This window comes from Ostrea edulis, chromosome 5 (assembly GCF_947568905.1).
Source record: "Ostrea edulis chromosome 5, xbOstEdul1.1, whole genome shotgun sequence".
Taxonomy (NCBI): Eukaryota; Metazoa; Mollusca; class Bivalvia; order Ostreida; family Ostreidae; genus Ostrea; species Ostrea edulis.
Window position 1 is genome coordinate 15,476,590 of NC_079168.1, and position 19,033 is coordinate 15,495,622.

The 19,033-nt window shown below is 34.2% G+C and overlaps 1 protein-coding gene across 1 annotated transcript in view; it reads right to left on the bottom strand.

Annotated features, from left to right (window-relative positions):
* Window positions 1-19,033, bottom strand: part of LOC125649652 (uncharacterized) — an 85,382-nt gene that overhangs the window by 39,270 nt on the left and 27,079 nt on the right. Inside the window, exons 9-18 of the mRNA XM_056166789.1 lie at window positions 16,476-16,584; window positions 16,080-16,277; window positions 14,764-14,811; window positions 14,380-14,562; window positions 11,565-11,717; window positions 10,178-10,375; window positions 7,891-8,018; window positions 7,554-7,677; window positions 4,701-4,891; window positions 3,667-3,763 (exon numbers count right to left, since the gene is read on the bottom strand). Of these exons, the coding sequence (XP_056022764.1) occupies window positions 3,667-3,763; window positions 4,701-4,891; window positions 7,554-7,677; window positions 7,891-8,018; window positions 10,178-10,375; window positions 11,565-11,717; window positions 14,380-14,562; window positions 14,764-14,811; window positions 16,080-16,277; window positions 16,476-16,584 (1,429 nt within the window). The remainder of the gene's footprint in view (window positions 1-3,666; window positions 3,764-4,700; window positions 4,892-7,553; window positions 7,678-7,890; window positions 8,019-10,177; window positions 10,376-11,564; window positions 11,718-14,379; window positions 14,563-14,763; window positions 14,812-16,079; window positions 16,278-16,475; window positions 16,585-19,033) is intronic.

Sequence of the window (19,033 nt, forward strand, 5' to 3'; positions counted from 1 at the left end):
TTCGGATTTTGTTATATTTGTTTTTGCTTATCAAGAATTTTTAGACAATTGTGAAGTCAACTTCAACTTGCCTGATTCCCTTTCTTGAAAACAATGTTACATACCTGATATTTATATTATCATGTGGTTTCATTGTGCTTTTGTTTCCAGGTGTCCGTTATTTATTACATGTATGTCTGTTATTTATTATTTTTTACAGATTACTCATGAAAGTTTTCGTATTGATTGTATCATAACTTGGACAGAATTAAGCATCGAATACTGGATATAGGTCTATAACCCCTCCCCATCCCTTCAATTTGACTAAATGTATATTCTAAAAAGTGATCTATGTAAAATCTAAGAAACTAAACCTTGTTATTATAAGAGATATGATACAACCTGTTAAAACTCAGTCCATAATAAAGAGCTTCAATTACAATACCCTATTTGTTACTACTACAGTAAAACTCAAATATAGTGAACATGGATATAGCGAAATTACAGCTAAAGCAAAGTGAAATCGATTTCCCCGGCAAATTCTTTATATAATTTCTATATAAAAATCTGCATCTATAATGAACACGGATATAGCGAATTTACGGATATAACAAAGTAAATTCCTATTTCCCTTGAACTAAAAATGAATGTAAAAATCACCTTTTATAACGATATGCCATAAAGGATCCACACTTATTACAAAATTTCTGTTTGTATTTTTTTCAAAAGCGGTTCTTAACACACACACACCCCTCCCAAATTATAATTAATTACACATACATTTAGCAAATAAATTGTCGGTATTGTTTGCTATTCTTGTTATTAAATTTGATTGATTGATTGATGTTTTCCACCACACTCAACCATTTTCAGTTATATGGTGGCGCTCTGTTTTTTATTGGTGAAAGAGAGAACCCAGGTACAATGTACCTGGGAAGAGACCACTGACCTTCCGCAAGTAAACTGGGAAACTTTCTCAATTACCAGCGTGAGTGGGATTCAAACCTGTGCCGACTAGAGGTGAGAGAGAGCCCGTGTGATTTTGAGCGCGATGCTCAAACCACTTGGCCACGTAGGCTTGATTGCATTTATTTTATCATACACTCCTTTATTTATGTAAAGCAACAAGCGAATGACAACTGTGATAGACTGTTTGTATGTGTTGCACATGATTTTGTTGACATTTTTCTTTCGACATGTTCTTGCGTGACTTAATAAATCAGTGTACATATTTCTTGCATAAAAATATTTCTTCTCGAAAATATGTCGACTTATTTTCTCTTAGAGACAATGCAAACGCAAGTATATTGATTGCTGCTTTCTTAAAAAACTGATACATACATGTAGAACAAATCGATTTTGTAACGAAATCGTTATATTTGAATAATTATTGTAAATTCGCTATAAACGTATAGTGAATTACGCTTATAGCAAATTTTATACCATGTCCACAGAAATTCGCTATATCAGAGTTTTACTGTACATGTTATTTATCTTAAGCTTAGGACCCTATCGGTAAGCGCGCCTCCTATATCCAGTTTAAGGGCAGTAACTGCAACAAGAGTACCGCAAACGGTACAATATACGTTCGTCGGACAGTGAGCCTTTAACTAAATATTAGGGCAATATCTGTATCCGTTGAGAAAAAAAAGCCTGGAAAACTGTTTGACCTATTTTTAGTCCAAAAGTAGGTCAAGGATGGACCAATCCCGCTGAAATGCAAATTGATCTTGTATTCCTCTGAGAGGAAGCCTTTGACTAAATATCAGGGCAATATCTGTATCCGTAATGAAAAAAAGCCCGGAAAACTGTTTGACTTATTTTTTCCAAAAAGTTGGTCAAGGATGGACCAATCCAGCTGAAATGCAAACTGAACTTGTAATCCTCCAAGAGAAAACCTCCGACTAGATTTCAGGGCAATATCTGTATTCATAATGAAAAAAAGTCCGGAAAACTATATGACCTACTTTTAGTCCTAATGTAGGTCATGGACGGACAGACCAATCCAGCTGAAATGCAAACTGAACTTGTATTTCTCTGAAAGGAAGCTAATGTGTAAATATCAGGACAATATCTGTAACGAAAAAAAGTCCAAAAAACTGTCTGACCTACTTATAGCCCTAAAGTAGGTCAAGGATGGACAATCCAGCTAAAATGCAAACTCACCCTTACAATTCTTGAGGGAGATATTGTGACCAAATTTCAAAGTTGTACATGCATCCGTTACAGAAAAAAATCTGGAAAACATGACTCGGGACGAACAGACGGACAGCCAGCCATACAGACAGTGCCATAATATAATACGTCCCATTTAATGACTGGCGTATAAAAATAAAGACCATCAATAAGAGAATATGAATTTCACAATTGGGGGGAGGGATATTTTCACATGATTAAATGGAGAACAAAATAAAAAAAAATTGAAGAATCAATCTGTAGAAAGGCAAGTTTCTTTAGAAAATACAAGATATAAAAAAAAAAAAATACAAGATGTAAATAAAATACAAGATGTAAAAATATATTGTAATGATAATTTTCTTTATATCACGTAAATACATAATGAAGACCATAATAAAGTGAAGACATCTAGTATATAAACAAGATGTTAAAAACTTGGCTATAGACTGGTAGTTCTTTAGGGCTATTCCAGAAATAAATACATGGGGGGGTCGGGAGGCACCTTTTGTATATACCAAGCACCCATAAAAAAAAAATAAAAAATTACCCCATGACCCATCAAATTAATAAACTCATTTTACAATGACCCATCTAATAAAAAAAAAAAACTAACCAGACCCACCACAAAAATATTTTTAAAAATGAAAACGGTACAAATCTCGCGAGGTTTTCGGGACAAACATTCTAGTCAATGACGCGGTAATGCCTGTGCGACATTGTATCACAGTAGTTCTGAAGAAACGATGTCACATCAACTATCAAAGGCATCTATGGCGGGAATGTTGGAAAGATTGGGAGTCCAAACGATGCTATTATCATGAAATGGTTATGTTTTTCCACGAATCGTTCGTCTTCTAATGGAGCCCGCGCCTGGAGGCTTCTATATCACCATCATACTGATCATCAGACTGATAAATATAACGCATCGGTACCCTTGTATAAATCAACTAAGGTTTGCCTATTTTTATTAGAAAACGGAATACCTATTGGTTTCAAAATATTCCCAAAATCGATGCACTGTAAACTGTAATAATCTACAGAACAGAGTTCGCCGCCATCACGTCCAAAGGGACCCTACTAAACGCACCTCTAATTTGAAGAGTGCCGTAATGGAAAGTTATGCGCTGCAAAGAGCGACAACTCGAATAGTTCTATGTTACTTCTGATTTCCGATTTCGAAAGCAGCATTTCGAAAGCACGTTTTCAATTTTCCCTCCGACGTTTTGTAACTAACACGACAAGAGCGACAATAAAAATATTCTGAAAACTCAACACCCACGTGGCACAAAATAAAACAATAGAAACTACCCACTACCCATAATAAATATTTTTTTAACAGTCCAACCACGGACCAATTAAAATATGAAAAAATACGACCACCCACACAAAAAAATATCATTTGCCGCCCAACCCCCCCATTTGATCATTTCTGGAACAGCCCTTATACATGTACATGTATTTTAAAAACCTACAACACAACATAAAATTTTTGCTTTTTTGATTTCTTACTGTATTGATGGTTGCTATGGCACTAGGATCATCAACTGCTATCAAAAGCCCAAGGGTGGCAAGGTCCTCTTCAGTGTATTTAGAAGGTAATGACTCACTACAAGAGTTTTTCTGAACTTAAAGTAAACCCAGAGTCATACAAAAGACTCCAACATAATGTATCTTAATTAAAGTGGATACACAATCAGAAAGGGGACATCTTGAACTTGCTGTAGACTATGTAGAAATCTATACAAAGCTAAGTTAATGTTCGCGTAAAAAATCGACAAGAGGCCTACAGACCTCATCAGTCAACTGAGAATTATAGTTAAAAGTATCACTAGCCCTATGGACTGTGAAATTTATAATGAATTTCCTGTTCTGCATATCTAATAATTAAAGCTATATTCTAATAATCAGCAGAAAGAAAAAAAAGATGCCCCCAAAGTGCCCATACTGATGAAAGACTTTACACAATATAAGACTAATATAGGACATCCTAGAGTCAGAATCTTGGGAATTAAAAATTAAAAATGTTGGTACATCCCTTTCTGCTTTTCCTTCATTTGCAATTAGTGTGTGTTGTATGCATGCATGCCACTATCACTACGGCCATTTCAGCTCCACCCATATACCAAAATCCCTACCCCCTGGGATCATGAAATTGACAATTTTGTTAAAAGCTTTCCTACTCTACATGACTATGCCTTTAGGTTTTTCTTACAGATATGTGGTTGTAGAGAAGATTTTTGAAAATTGGTCAAATTCAATTCATGGCAGTTTTTGTCCTGCTCCTATGGTCCAGTGGGTGCAAGAGTCTTGAAAATTACAAGTCATATCCCCCTTGTCCCAAAGATGATTCATACCAAATTTGGAAAGAATTGGAATGGTAGTTATCAAAAAGAAGTTAAAAATGTATTAGTGTTAATGCATGATGGATGCAGAACAATAGCAATATGTCATCTGATTGACTCAGGTGACCTAAAAAATGTTTGGTTTTTCTTCGGAAACATTAAAACTTAATTAGATATAGGCTCATTAATAAAATAACTTGCATTATCTGATTTTGCTTCATTTTGTTAAAAATCTCCTTTTTTAGACCAAGAGACACGCATGGACATTTTCCAAATTCAGCCCCAGTTCCAGCCAGTGCTTCTGTTGTCATCAGTTCTACATGAGATGAATTAAATCCGCATTTTAGATTGCCTAGTGACTCCACATCCTCATAAGTCATGTTTGTGAAACCCTGAAAATACATAACCATTATATACATTATATAATTTAGTGAAAATACAGGTAATTTTGTACCTTTAAGTTTTTTGATTTAAGTGTCCAATATAAAGTCTTTTCTAATTTCCTATTCTTTCTCTTTATATGCACATTAATAAAATGATAAAATTCTATCCTTTGCTTTTTCTCAAAAATCTGAATTGATGATTACATTAAACTACTAAACTCACTATACATATTTAATTTTAACATGTCTAATTTAGGATATCTCAACAGAGTCAAATGCCATTGCTAAAGTGAAACAATAAAAACAAGTAGTATACAGTTTATTGTCAACTACATGTAGTATGGACTTTATGCACTTTAACTTTTTTTTGTGCAACTTGTCTGCTCAAAATTCTAAAATCAAAAACTCAAAAGTTATCTTCACATTCCTTTTTGTATCTTGATAAATAATGACTCGAAGGAACTTTTCATCAAAAGTTTAAAATTAACTTAAGAAATGATGAAAAAGTTTTTCATCCAAATTTTCGTTTGATAAATGCATCAAATAAAGAATTATAAGTTTTATTTCTTATCGTTTAATTATGATCCCGTGTGGATCCGGGTTAGAATAGGTCCTCAGTACCCCTTGCTTGTCGTAAGAGGCAACTAAATGGGGCGGTCCTTCGGATGAGACTGAAAAACCGAGGTCCCGTGTCGCAGCAGGTGTGGCACGATAAAGATCCCTCCCTGTTCAATGGTCATATTAAAGCCCCGAGCATAGGCCTAAACTTTGCAGCCCTTCACCAGCAGTGGTGATGTCTCTATATGAGTGAAATATTCTCGAGAGGGACATTAAACAATATTCAATCAATCAATCAATCATTTAATTATGTATTTAAAAGAGAAAAACAAATAGTTTCTCTCATCAAAAAGCTTGAATTAATGTTTTTGAAATGGCATGTAGGAATACCTATTCGTAACAATGAAAACAATAACAAAACGGGCTGTGCGTTCAGGTCAGGTAGTGTTACTGTGCAGAATTAAATGGATTATACGCCAAAGTAAAGGTGCAATGGTTAAAAGCTGAATTAGAAATAAAGGAAGAGAACAAGTGGTGACTGGATGTATGCTGCATTGCGTTTAAGGAGATGTTGAACACTGGTTGTGTCATTTGGAACAGTGAAATGCGACTCGGCTCCATTTCAATATCAAGTAAAAAGCTCAACACCTTTTCAACTAAATAGCCCTCGTTGACTGAGCTCCATATATTGCAGTTCAATTTCATTAATATCTCCCAAATCAAAAGTTGCTGCTTGCTCCGCCATGTTATTGAACTCGTAAAGCAGATGATACATACAGGGAACTCGTGTTTACAATCTGTCTACTTCTACCAGTCACTGTCCTACATCATCAAGTTGACTATTCTGTCACGTCATCACTAGGCCTATATGTGTCACAGTGTGTTGTTTCTTTAAATTAATTTGTATTTTATTCATATCTTTGGTTGTGTTTATTTTTGGTAGCATCAAACGAATGCATTTCCTTTACAATGCTTGAGTGGAAATTCCCGTTCTATGAATAGCGCTAAAATCAGTACAGGGAAGACGCATTCCAGAGAAAAGTAGTTCTCCGTGCTTAGTGCAGATGAACTCCAGACAAATTTTTTGTTTGTCTAAGAAATCAAATGAATTTTTCATCCAATCAGCATCGTTGTTAAGTCATCACTTTAAAAGTTATTAAATGATTCTCTAAGATATTTGCAAAATTATGCTTTATCAATTTAAGCCTTTGGTGTTTAAACTGAATCCAGCAATATTCTAAGAGATAATCATCTATAATTTTTTTTAGACCAAATCAACCTATACAACAGCTATAAATGAGACGGTAGATCCATTTTGAAGACAAAATTTTAACCTTACTAAATGCTAGCTAAAATAAACTAGTCCTTCTATTACTGCAGGCATTTTCAGACCCCCCACCCTCAATTCTGTAGAATTTTTTTTTTATTCATGTGTCACTTCTGGACTTAAAAATATAGGCAACAGCAAACGGAAATTATGACATCTTAAAAATCAGCAATCAAGGATGACTTCATGGAGAAAGGGTGCGGTGACTTTTGGACTTTGTTAAATTACCTACAACCATTCATTGAGAAAGTGTGCAACCTTTTGATTTTGTATTTCTGTTTGAATTTACATTTTTTAATTAAGTTCATTTGCTTCAATTTTCTAGAGGATGAGATCAACTGTATTCCAGGTTTAAAGAATCAGGATTTAATGTTATATGTTGTGAAATTTTGGCCTATCAAGAGAGAAAAGTAATTAATAGCCATAAGTGTAGCGAGTGACATCAGACAATCATAATTCTGTAATGAGACAACAGACAGCCCTGCATGGGTATGGGATTAAAATACCTTTTATACTAATGTTTAAGTTGTGCCAAATTCTGATCCATAGACTAGCCTATATGAAGCCTATAACAACTTAATTTTCATAAAAGTGGTCATGGTTCAAATTTACCATATTCTGGTCAGAAATATATTAGTTATGTTCTGATTATGCCTCATTCATAGGCAGAGCATTTTTTGAAATATCTCTCTGATAATAATTTTAATTTCAAACAAATTATGGTCTTACACACACAAATGAGTTTACTTTATAAACATCTTTACACATACTTGTAATTTTATGTACCTTTTCTTCAATGACAAATTGAGTCCTTTGTTGTAAAATACTACAGGGAATGGTGTTCAAGTTAATACTGGTCAGAAGATCTGTAATGGTGTCCGTCATGTTTAATTTCTTCAGCTGGTCATTGCTGTTAAATGTAAAAACACAATTATTGGAGTGCATGATTTAATGTTTCTGCTATTTTCAAACTTTGCAAGTTCTATAAGTTTGACCTTATAAAGCAGTGGACATAATTATAATGTATTACATTAAAGCTGATTTAAACATAAAAATTGTCTTATATCTCTAAATGATAATAAAATCATACAAAATGTTTACCATTTTAAAGTGTATAACTTACGTCAGTCTCCCTATGACTTCAGATCCCACTTGTCTGACAATATCCTCTGTCAGTCCACTAGTTGACATGTCAGCAGATGAATTGTCAAGACCAAACTTCTCCACCAGAACCTCCCCCAGCATTTTATTCTACAATCATATGGATTGGTATAACAGTGTATTCTTTGATTCTAGAATTATCTTAATTCTTGAAATATACAAAACTGTGGGAAAGTTATCAAGCTTTTGATAGTGAATGAAAGAAAGCAGAGGTGAGCAACTGCTCACATACCCCACACTCCAACATTGCTTGACAATGACTCACATAATGAATGGTAATGCTATGCATTACTGCAAGAACAGGACAGACGGGCTCGACATTCTAAGTTCAAAAGGAGCATAACTCCCAGAAAAAGTTTTGAATCAGAATTTCTGTTAAGCAGTCTCAGAGGAGTTGTGCTGACAAGAACAGGACCCACAGACAGGCTTGAAATTCTAAGTTCAAAAGGGGCATAACTCCCACAAAAATTATTGAATCAGAAATTCCTGGGAAATATGCACATCTACACAGTGTGTCCAAGTTTTTAACTATAAAGTTATAAGAATGAAATTCTGTTGAGCGGTCTCAAAGGAGTTGTGCTGACAAAAAAAAGGGACTGACAGACTGACAGTCAAAAACATTATACCCTTCGTAACTTTGTTGCGTGGGGTATAAATAGTGTTGCTACATTAATTAGGGCTATTCCAGAAGTTATCAAATGGGGGGGTCGGGCGGCAAATGATATTTTTTTGTGTGGGTGGTCGTATTTTTTCATATTTTAATTGGTCCGTGGTGGGATTGTTAAAAAAATATTTATTATGGGTAGTGGGTAGTTTCTATTGTTTTATTTTGTGCTACGTGGGTGTTGAGTTTTCAGAATATTTTTATTGTCGCTCTTGTCGTGTTGGTTACAAAACCTCGGAGGGAAAATTGAAAACGTGCTTTCGAAATGCTGCTTTCGAAATCGGAAATCAGAAGTAACATAGAACTATTCGAGTTGTCGCTCTTTGCAGCGCATAACTTTCCATTACGGCACTCTTCAAATTAGAGGTGCGTTTAGTAGGGTCCCTTTGGACGTGATGGCGGCGAACTCTGTTCTGTAGATTATTACAGTTTACAGTGCATCGATTTTGGGAATATTTTGAAACCAATAGGTATTCCGTTTTCTAATAAAAATAAAGGCAAACCTTAGTTGATTTATACGAGGGTACCGATGCGTTATATTTATCAGTCGGTGTGATGGTGATATAGAGGCTTCCGGGCGCGGGCTCCATTAGAAGACGAACGATTCGTGGAAAAACATATCCATACCCATTTCATGATAATAGCATCGTTTGGACTCCCAATCTTTCCAACATTCCCGCCATAGATGCCTTTGATTGTTGATGTGACATCGTTTCTTCAGAACTACTGTGATACAATGTCGCACAGGCATTACCGCGTCATTGACTAGAATGTTTGTCCCGAAAACCTTGCGAGATTTGTACCGTTTTCATTTTTAAAAATATTTTTGTGGTGGGTCTGGTTAGTTTTTTTTTTTTTATTAGATGGGTCATTGTAAAATGAGTTTATTAATTTGATGGGTCATGGGGTAATTTTTTATTTTTTTTTATGGGTGCTTGGTATATACAAAAGGTGCCTCCCGACCCCCCCATGTATTTATTTCTGGAATAGCCCTTAGTTGTAACAAACATAATTTTGCATAAAAAATTTGATGTTTCCATTCTTAGTTCATATTTAATTGTGACTAATTACTTTAAAACCGACAGTTTTGCAAATTCCAACCCAAGACTGAAAATAATTCCAGACTTTGATAATGGTATCCTGTGTTTACAGAGAGAAAGAAAGAAAGAGAGAGAGTATTTAAATGTAATACATGTACTGAAATAAACATGTATATATGTTTGGACATGCATTATATTTTTCCACTTGTTACTTTATATTTTTCCTAATATTGTTGTAATGTTTCAAAAGATGGACCACAACTTATAACTAGTATTTGCATTCAATGAACCAGCTTGGTTTAATAGAAGATATATATCATTATCAAAATTATGATAAATTCAATGGAAAAGTGTGAGCTCATAGAATCCTGAATGAAAGCAATGTACACATTTGATTGGTATTCAGATTCTATCATGATTCAAATTTCAAGGTGAAGAAATATTGTCTGCAGAATTTTGAGTCAATGTGGTTCTACACAGTTTTCAGGTGAATCATACTTGAGTAATCCATTCAAATTAAAATTTTGATCAATTTTAAATCTTACATTTTTTTCAGAAACAACACCATCTTGGTTGAATAGGTGGAGGAATTCGATACTGCTGGGATTGTTTCTGAGGTCATCCATATCTGCTGGGGTAACAAAAGCCAACAGATTTGTGACAGCAATGTTGTTGACAAGTTCCACTGTCCATGTACTAAGGAGCCCTAAATCAGTCTTCAAACTGTTCAAAACTTTGAATGCCTGCAATAAAGAGTTATAATCTTAAAATTCCAATTCATTAAAACTTGCTACAGTTCCAGGGGAAACAATTCAAGTTATATCACAATACATGACTACATATAACTGAAAAAAAAATTCCTCTTGAATTTATAATTCCTTGTCAAATTTGCAGACAGCTGAGAGACACACATGCAGTTCTCACACATGCAAGTTATGAAAATTGCTAGGCGATGAGTACATGCAATTATCCATTAACTTATCTTATTCATTATGGGGTGCATACCATGGATTTCTCTGGTAACTATATGGTACTATGTGTAAGTACAATCAAACACTGCAGTAAACCATCAAAGTACCAGTTAATCAAATACTGTTTCAATGAAAGAAAGCAGTCAGGTGAGCAAGCTCACATACCCCACACTCCAACATTGCTTGACAATGCCTCACATAATGAATGGTAATGTTAGGCATTATTGCAAGAATTATAGGTTATAGACATTGTATGGGAAAATATGACGACCAAGTTTTTTGGCGCGTAGACAGACCGAACTTGCGAGGTCCGTCCGCGACAAAAAACGAGGTCGTCATATTTTCCCATACGAAGTCTATAAGCTTTTTATTATATACTTTCAATTTCATTTAGAAACTAACAATGATTTTATTTTTAACAATTTCTTTATGGGTTTAACTGATTAAAAGATTAAAAACACAAAAAATTTGAAAATTAACGGTGTAGTAATTTGCTTGTGTATTGATTGTGTGGTATTGTTTGTGGGCCAGAATGTTTCCGGGCATACATCATATGATATATATATGCCTGCAAACTTTTAAAGAGAAAAAAAGAGATGAAATTGAAAGTATATAATAACAGGACATATGGACTCAAAATTCTAAGTTCAATAGGGGCATAACTCCCAGAAAAATTATTGAATCAGAATTTTCTGGGAATATGCACACCTACAAAGTGTGTCCTTATCAACTACAAAGTTTCACAAAATTCTGTTGAGCGGTTTCAGAGGAGTTGCGTTGACAAAAAAAAAGGGACTGACAAACTGACGGGTCAAAAACATTATACCTTTCGCAACTTCGTTCCGTGGGGGTATAATTAAGTCCAATATCTATAGACTATGTTACTATAGCTAAAGTGAAGAATTTTAGAAATGGTACCTAACTGCAGATGTATAAGTAGCAAATTGAATGAAAATGAAACCTGTCTCCTGGTGAACTTGAAGTCCTCAATAGAGTTGCCATCCATCAGTCTACTGATGAGATCATCTATGATCGAGTCATCTATAACCCCAACCTCTCCACGAAACAGGGGCGAGGTCATCAAAACATTGGTCCCTCCTATCTCGCTCTTCACCTACAAATAAACCAGATTTGTTATGTATGTCAAAAGAACATTAGTAATTGTGGTATATTGGGACAGTTTATAAACTGCTGCTGAGCAAAATGCCTGCATCTCTTTACTCTGGCTTCAGCCATGTCAGATAATTTTGGCAGGCTTTCACTTTGAGAAGCATAGTATATGTCATTCAACCAAAATTAAATTAATCTATAGAGATATCTCTCTTAACTTAGAGATATCTCTTTTTGCTTAAAGAGATCTTTTTTGTTTTAAAAATTCTCTAAACTATGTTTAGAGATCATGGGTCTCTTGAGTGCCATGTCTTTGTGGCATTTCAGTGACTTCACCTACAGCTAATGACCTCTCTTAATAAGAGAAAAAAAATAACACCATACAAACAAAAACATTCCATGGCAAGTAAATGTGAGGTTTGGTGATTCAAGGAGAAAAGACCAATCACTAGCAGCTCATAAACCAATCAATCTGTCAATGGACAGACTTCTGTATATTATAAGCCTCCCTCCATTTTAACTGTATTGCAGAGTGTGAGAGAGTAATAATGTTGAAAGAAACTGCTTCAATTACAGATGACACATATCATGCATCCACTATGTACACACATGCAATGAAAACAACCCAGAAGGAGTCCATTGGCCTTAAATGGTCACCTGTAGTCAATTTTACAAGAAATTTTTAGGCTTCTGTGATCAAAAGTAATGATTGCTAGATTCCTAGTTTTACAGAACAGTGGGCTAATAAATATTTTTTTTACCATTGACAATGACCTTGGGTGAACGGTTTAATATTATGACACACTGTCTGATTAAAGATATCCTTAATGCTGATTATTAGCTTCCAACGTTTCTTCATTACAAAGATATAACCCAGACACAAAGTGGATAGAAGGACAGAGACACAGACAAGATAGAAATGACATTCCTATCCATATATTCCATACCAAACTGTTAAAAGCTAAAAAACAGTTTATGAAGAGAAAATGTATTTGCAGTACGTGAGCTATATATGTTGCCCTGCTCTATCACCTAAAGGTCACCAATTTCGTAGTTTTGTTAAAGGCCTGCATGCTCTTTGCATCTACAACAATGCTACCAATTTGCTCAAAAGTTAATTTTCAAAAATCATATCTAAATTACTCTTCAACCCAACCTAGGGTTTAACTCCTAACCAAAGGACCATGATTTTCATAATAATTTTAGAGGCTTCCATGCTTTAAAGGGACTGATTCACGATTTTCCTCAAAATTTTCTTTTTCACTTTTAATGACCAAAATGTATTGTCTAATGTGTTTAAAAGATTTCACATAAAAATTAAGGTTATAGTTTTATCACAGAAGCTCATTTACAGATTTAATAATTGGTTTTGTAAACAAAGATTGTGGTATGTTATTGTTTACAAAATTTTCAAAAGAAATGGATTTCTATCTAAATTTATTATATCTTTCACATTTCAAGCATTTTTGGGGAAAACGTGTTATCTAAAAGTCAAAATTTGTGACTATGCAAAATTCAGATGCTTTATATTACAAAATCAATATTTCACTTGTTTGTTTGTATATATAAAATGACTCCAGTCTTTTGTTTACATAACACAGATTTAAGGCTAAAATATTGCTTTTATCGTTCCATTCAGAAGGTCAAAATTTTGGCTGTCAACATTAAATGAGTTATATTTTCAATGTTTAACATCAAAAATTAAAAACATTTTTATCAAAAATCGTGAACCAGTCCCTTTAAGGTAGTACTCTACATCGTCATAATGGCTGACTTCCTTTAAAAACATGGATGAAAAAATCGATATCAGCAATATTTGACTTTTCCTTTTCCATTTAAATACCTAGCCGAGTAGCTCAGTAGGTTAGAATACCGACTGCTGAACTGTAGGTCGTAGGTTCAAGTCCAGCAGGGGTTTTAATTTTTTTTTCAGATTACCTTCTACTAAAACTGTATTTTTTGACAAAATAAAGTAAATTTTCAAATTCAAAATATTGTTGTACATATCCTCCACTTTTCATCTACATCAAATTTCTCTGGTGTAGCATACCTCCTTAATATCATAAACATGTTAGTTTGTACCCAGTTTCTCTCCTTCATGTTCTGGAGTACAGAAGGTTTTTAAAGGTTTTAAAACTTGTCCATTTTTGTATCAAAGCCTAATTAATCAAATCCTCAAACCTTAAAAATTGAGAGGGCTGATCTTTTCAAAAGTAACTGTAGACCAAGACTCTGGACTGGTGCACAGGAATGTTGTTACAGTTTACACAGAACCCTTTACAAGATGCAAATTACAAGACTCTGGACTGGTGCACAGGAATGTTGTTACAGTTTACACAGAACCCTTTACAAGATGCAAATTTAAGGCATATATACAGAATATTTCTTTCTTCACAATGGTCTTGAAAAGTTAAGGTACATGTAGTCATAATCAATTCGATTAACAGAATCATGAATGAAAATCTGTTGCACATAATACACAAACTACAGATATTTTAAGTGTCCAAAACAGAGCAGTGTGGCTCCTAAGACATCCACATCTAACTTGTGACTCAGGTACACACTACATGTAAAAGGTAAATTCCAGTTGTATCCAAACATTTTGAATATGAAACAAATGTTCTTTCAAGTACCATAGAATAGCAACAAAGTAACTATTTTCTCACTTTGGCAGCAATAATCCTTATGGCATGCTTGTCCAAGCTACAGTGGTCTGATTGTGAATTCTCCAGTGTCTTGTTCTCTAGGAGTTTTAGAAGTTCAGCCCCACTAACTTCTTCAAACTGCCTGGCCCTTAGACAATGTAGATTGGACCCCATATTTTCAAGTTCATCTGCTGTTAAGTTACCCTATCAAATGTCAAAATTTCTTTTCATTATCAAGAAAATGATTCTTTAATATCAATGAATTTTTTTTAACAAATATATATATGTTTGAATAAATGTACCCTATTTCAGAAAGGAAGAAGAAAAGAAAAAATTATATTTCATAAAATGAGTTATAATTTCACCAACTGTGACTGAAAATGTATACATTGAATAGAAACTCACTGTAATTTTTCCAAGGTGTTGCTTAAACTTTTCAAAGACATCACTTGCCTATATAATGCAAAATAAAAAATGCCAAAATTAAATGTTCACCAGTATAAGAACTAGATTGATTAAGTAAAGGACTTTTGGGTAGATATAATCACATACTATAAACTGATTCATAACAAACAAAAACAGACCCATGGGCCATATCACTCACCTGAACAGTTGTAATTTCCCCAAGTTAAATCTAAACCCTCCATTGTGGCATTGAAATTGACCTAAGGAGTCATGGTTTAAACAAACTTGAATATGCACAACAGAGGAAAACTTGGATATTGATTGATTAAACAGATCATATCCTTACTGCTCTTTGGAGAAAAAGCTAATATTGTTATATTTTGATGTGCAACTTTTCCCCCCATTATGAAAAACTCTCAAGACCTAAGGTGCCATGGTGTGAACAAACTTGAAATCTGCACTATCTGAAGATGCTCGCATATCAGATTTACAAATTGTACCCTTGTGGTTCTTCAAATGATATCTTTTACATACTTTTCCAGTACATACATGTGTTCCTATGAAATAACCGTCTTGATCTGCCCTTTGCCATGAGGGTCATGGTTTGGAAAAACTTGAATCTTCAGTATATCAAGCACCTTTCAGGTAAGTTTTCGCTTTCCTAGTTCAGTGGTTCTTGAGAAAAAAGAATTAAACACCCATCCCTACTTCAACTTTTTTTGAATTAGCATTCCCCTTGGAAGGTAACATGTGGTCTTTTACTTATTCTTTAATCCACTATACCGAAGAATGCTCTGTGTGCAGTTTGGTTGAATTTGGTGTGAAGTGTTTACAGATAAACAGACAGACCTGGACATACTCTAATCAGAAAGCTGAGTTCAGCTCTTGATCAGCTCGGGTGAGCTCAAATTAGCTGCAAAACTGTAGCTCTCCAAGAAAATATGTTGACGCACCGGTCCGTCAATATAATTTTTTCCCCGGAGAGCTACAGTTCTGCAGCTAAGCTAAAATATGCTATCTGCACAAAGCAAATTTCAACCATGTCCAAATTTTTCTTACAGATGAAGTGAGAGTAGTCCCTTAAAATAACCAAACTAAGATTTCTCACTTTGGCAGCAAAAAATTCCAACATTTTTATGAATTTCTCTCATTTCTCCTAATAACCTTGACCCTGTCTAAACAACCTTGGACTGTTATAATAAAATGCCCACAAACTTTTGTTACACATACATGTATATCTAAAACCAACAGAGCAAGTCTACTATAAATGCATTTCATAATAAAACAGTAAGATTTTATGAAGCTCTGTAACATACAGCTTTTCTTGAAAACTGTGCCCCTGTCAAATTTCCAGTACTGATTGCTTCTCCAAGTGCAGCTGCTGGAATGTTCCTGATCTCCTTAGGTTGAAGAGCTCCAATGGTTGCTCCAAGATCTAACAATGTATCTCTACCAATTGCAGATAAATCTTTAAATGCTGAATCTTCCTTTAATTTTCTCCATGTCTTCATTCTCTGACGAAATACATACAAATCATAATAATTAAGTCTACAGCTATTCTGGTATTATCATATGAAATATTAAAATAAAATGATTTTTTAAAAACTTAATCCATTTACAGTCTCCAATATAATACATCATCAGGGGAATCAGAACATATGCAATTGAGTACCTTTGTAAAATAGAGACTTATAGTTTCATAGTCAACACACCTGTGAAGGAGTCAGTTCCAGTTTGTTGATCTCTGGCAGTGCACTTTTCAGTGTGGAGGAATCAAGTTTCTGCATTTGTCTTTGATCACGGGCAATCAATGGCAGAAATCTGTTCATAGAAAAAGATTATTACACATATATAAATATGCTCCAACTACTATTTAGTGATTGTTATGGCTGGCTTGTTTAGTGCTAACCTTAGTTGCATTAATTTATGTTCACAATTAATATCATGACTAAAATCAATGCACATCTATAAGCGCGTCTCCTTGTAGGTCATTTAATTCCAATATCTAACAGTCTTCGACAAATCCCGGGAACCTGGGACCTGGTAAAACTGGAAGCGGGCATGTGAAAATTCATACTTACAAGCCTGAAGGGCATGTAAATTCCAAGGCTTCAAACTTCCTTATTTTTTTATAACAAATAAATGTACTTTTGATTTTAGTTCAAATGATCAATTAATTCATCAGATGTGTCATTTTCATTCGTGAATAGCGTAACATATCAAATTAAAAATCATCTATAGCATTAAATATACTTAGTGTTTGTTTATTTAATTCTATCAGAATGAAGCATAAAATTTTAACAACATATTGTTCTACCGCAATTTCCAAAAAACTCTTTTGCATTGGACACAAAAAGTGTACAAATTGAAAAAAAAATGGTGACAAAATATGCTCTTGGAAAAGTGGATTTCCTTGGCATTGAAAGGTAAATAAGAATAAAATTACTTAATAAAATTCTAGGCATGTAAATATTTGTTCGGGTTAGTAGAATTAGTGGATATACCTGCCCGAAGGGCCTGCGCTGAAAAACAAGATCAGCTGACGAGAACTGATCTATAATGATACATTCATTTAAATACTGAAATGCTTTCTTCAGTGATTTGTTAAATGGGATATGAAGGTCACAAATGTAGCACTTCAAGGGAATACGCAACTTCCGAGATATCAGCTCTTCTATGATGGAGGTACGTTCATTATTCTGTTAAACACTTGGGTGGGTACAAGATGTATACATGTATTATAGACTAACTATATGCAAATATTAAAGGATAAAAGTTATAAAAGCATAAATTTTGTTTATCAGCCATCAGCCCTTGGTATACATTAAACTGACCATATCAAGAATAATATCTGTTTCAATTAGGCCATTAAATCAAATATGAAATTATTTTTTATTTCCTCTTCTGCACAAGTGATACTTTCATAAAAAAAAGATGGTGATTATCGATTTTTGTTTGAGCTATTTTATCATCGAATACTAATAAACTTAATAAAATTGTGTGTCCCAGCAGTGTGGGTGGTTGCATGATGTCTGGTAATCATCCTTTAGGCAATATATATGAAGACAGCGATAAGCATCAAATTTGTACCCATCGCGTGTGGACAAAAGTATGTTTTGCGTCTCACTGTGCGCAAGTGTTCCACAAAGGGAAAGAACTATTGGGCAACTCGGAAATTGCGTATTACCACCATAATCCTATGCATCCTTCTTGTATTCTAAATTCTAACTCTGATTTTACTATACAACATTTTTACTTCCACGTTACCTTTGAAATAAAATTATACCCGACAAAAAAAAAAGCCATGTGTCTGAGAACAACACATGTGCATAAACAAATGTCTATCATTTTTCACATTTCATGATACATGGAGACCTACATATATTAATACATCATGTTATTTTTTCTTCATCTTTATACGAAGTGAACTGCATCATGTCAGCTGTGGGACCAGAGACGTTGATATAAATGTGGGGGGAAAAAAGATGGAAAGGCATTAATTCGAATGTGAAAAAGAAGGAAACTGCATGAAAACAATTGCAAAAAACAGGAACTGGCTTAGTACATGTTTATAATCAACCCTTAATTGTGCAAGTATAAGCTCCTAATAAATATCTTCCCACTCTGGGATAAATAGTTCAAACTAGTGAACTTCACCTTGGTTAAATTACCTTAATTACTGTTGTCAAAATAATTTGTCTGACCTTTCTGCACAGTATGCGCTTCAAATGTCTATCCATTACAAGATTAAGATCCAGACAAATTTTGGGTAGATAAATGTACAGACCAATTGAAGACAGTGATTTCCATTTGAAGATTATAAGACGAATGCTCCCCCTCCATGAACATTGAGATAGGGAGACATCAGTCTACTATATTTCATTTTCTCTTTTTCTCTATGACAAATTTGCTCTAAAATCTAGAAAAAGTACCCCTGAAATTTCCTTTTTTAGTATAGATTAGTAACTATTCCTTCACCAAGCAATCAGCAGTAAATGTACAAGTTATGAGATATGACCTTAATTAACAAGTGTACTGCAAATTGTACATAATATGCCCGTGAAAAGCTAATATAGGGTGCTTTTCTTACATCACACTTTGTAGAACTTGGCTTCAAGTAATATCAGCAATCATCAGGGTGTGACAAGCTTTCTTTGCATCGTAAAAATAGACAAATCATGTACTCTCTATGTAATATTTTCACTTGGCATAAAATGTATGTGTACCAAGTTTGATGGTCCTAGCCTAGACAGTTTGGTCTGTATCCTGC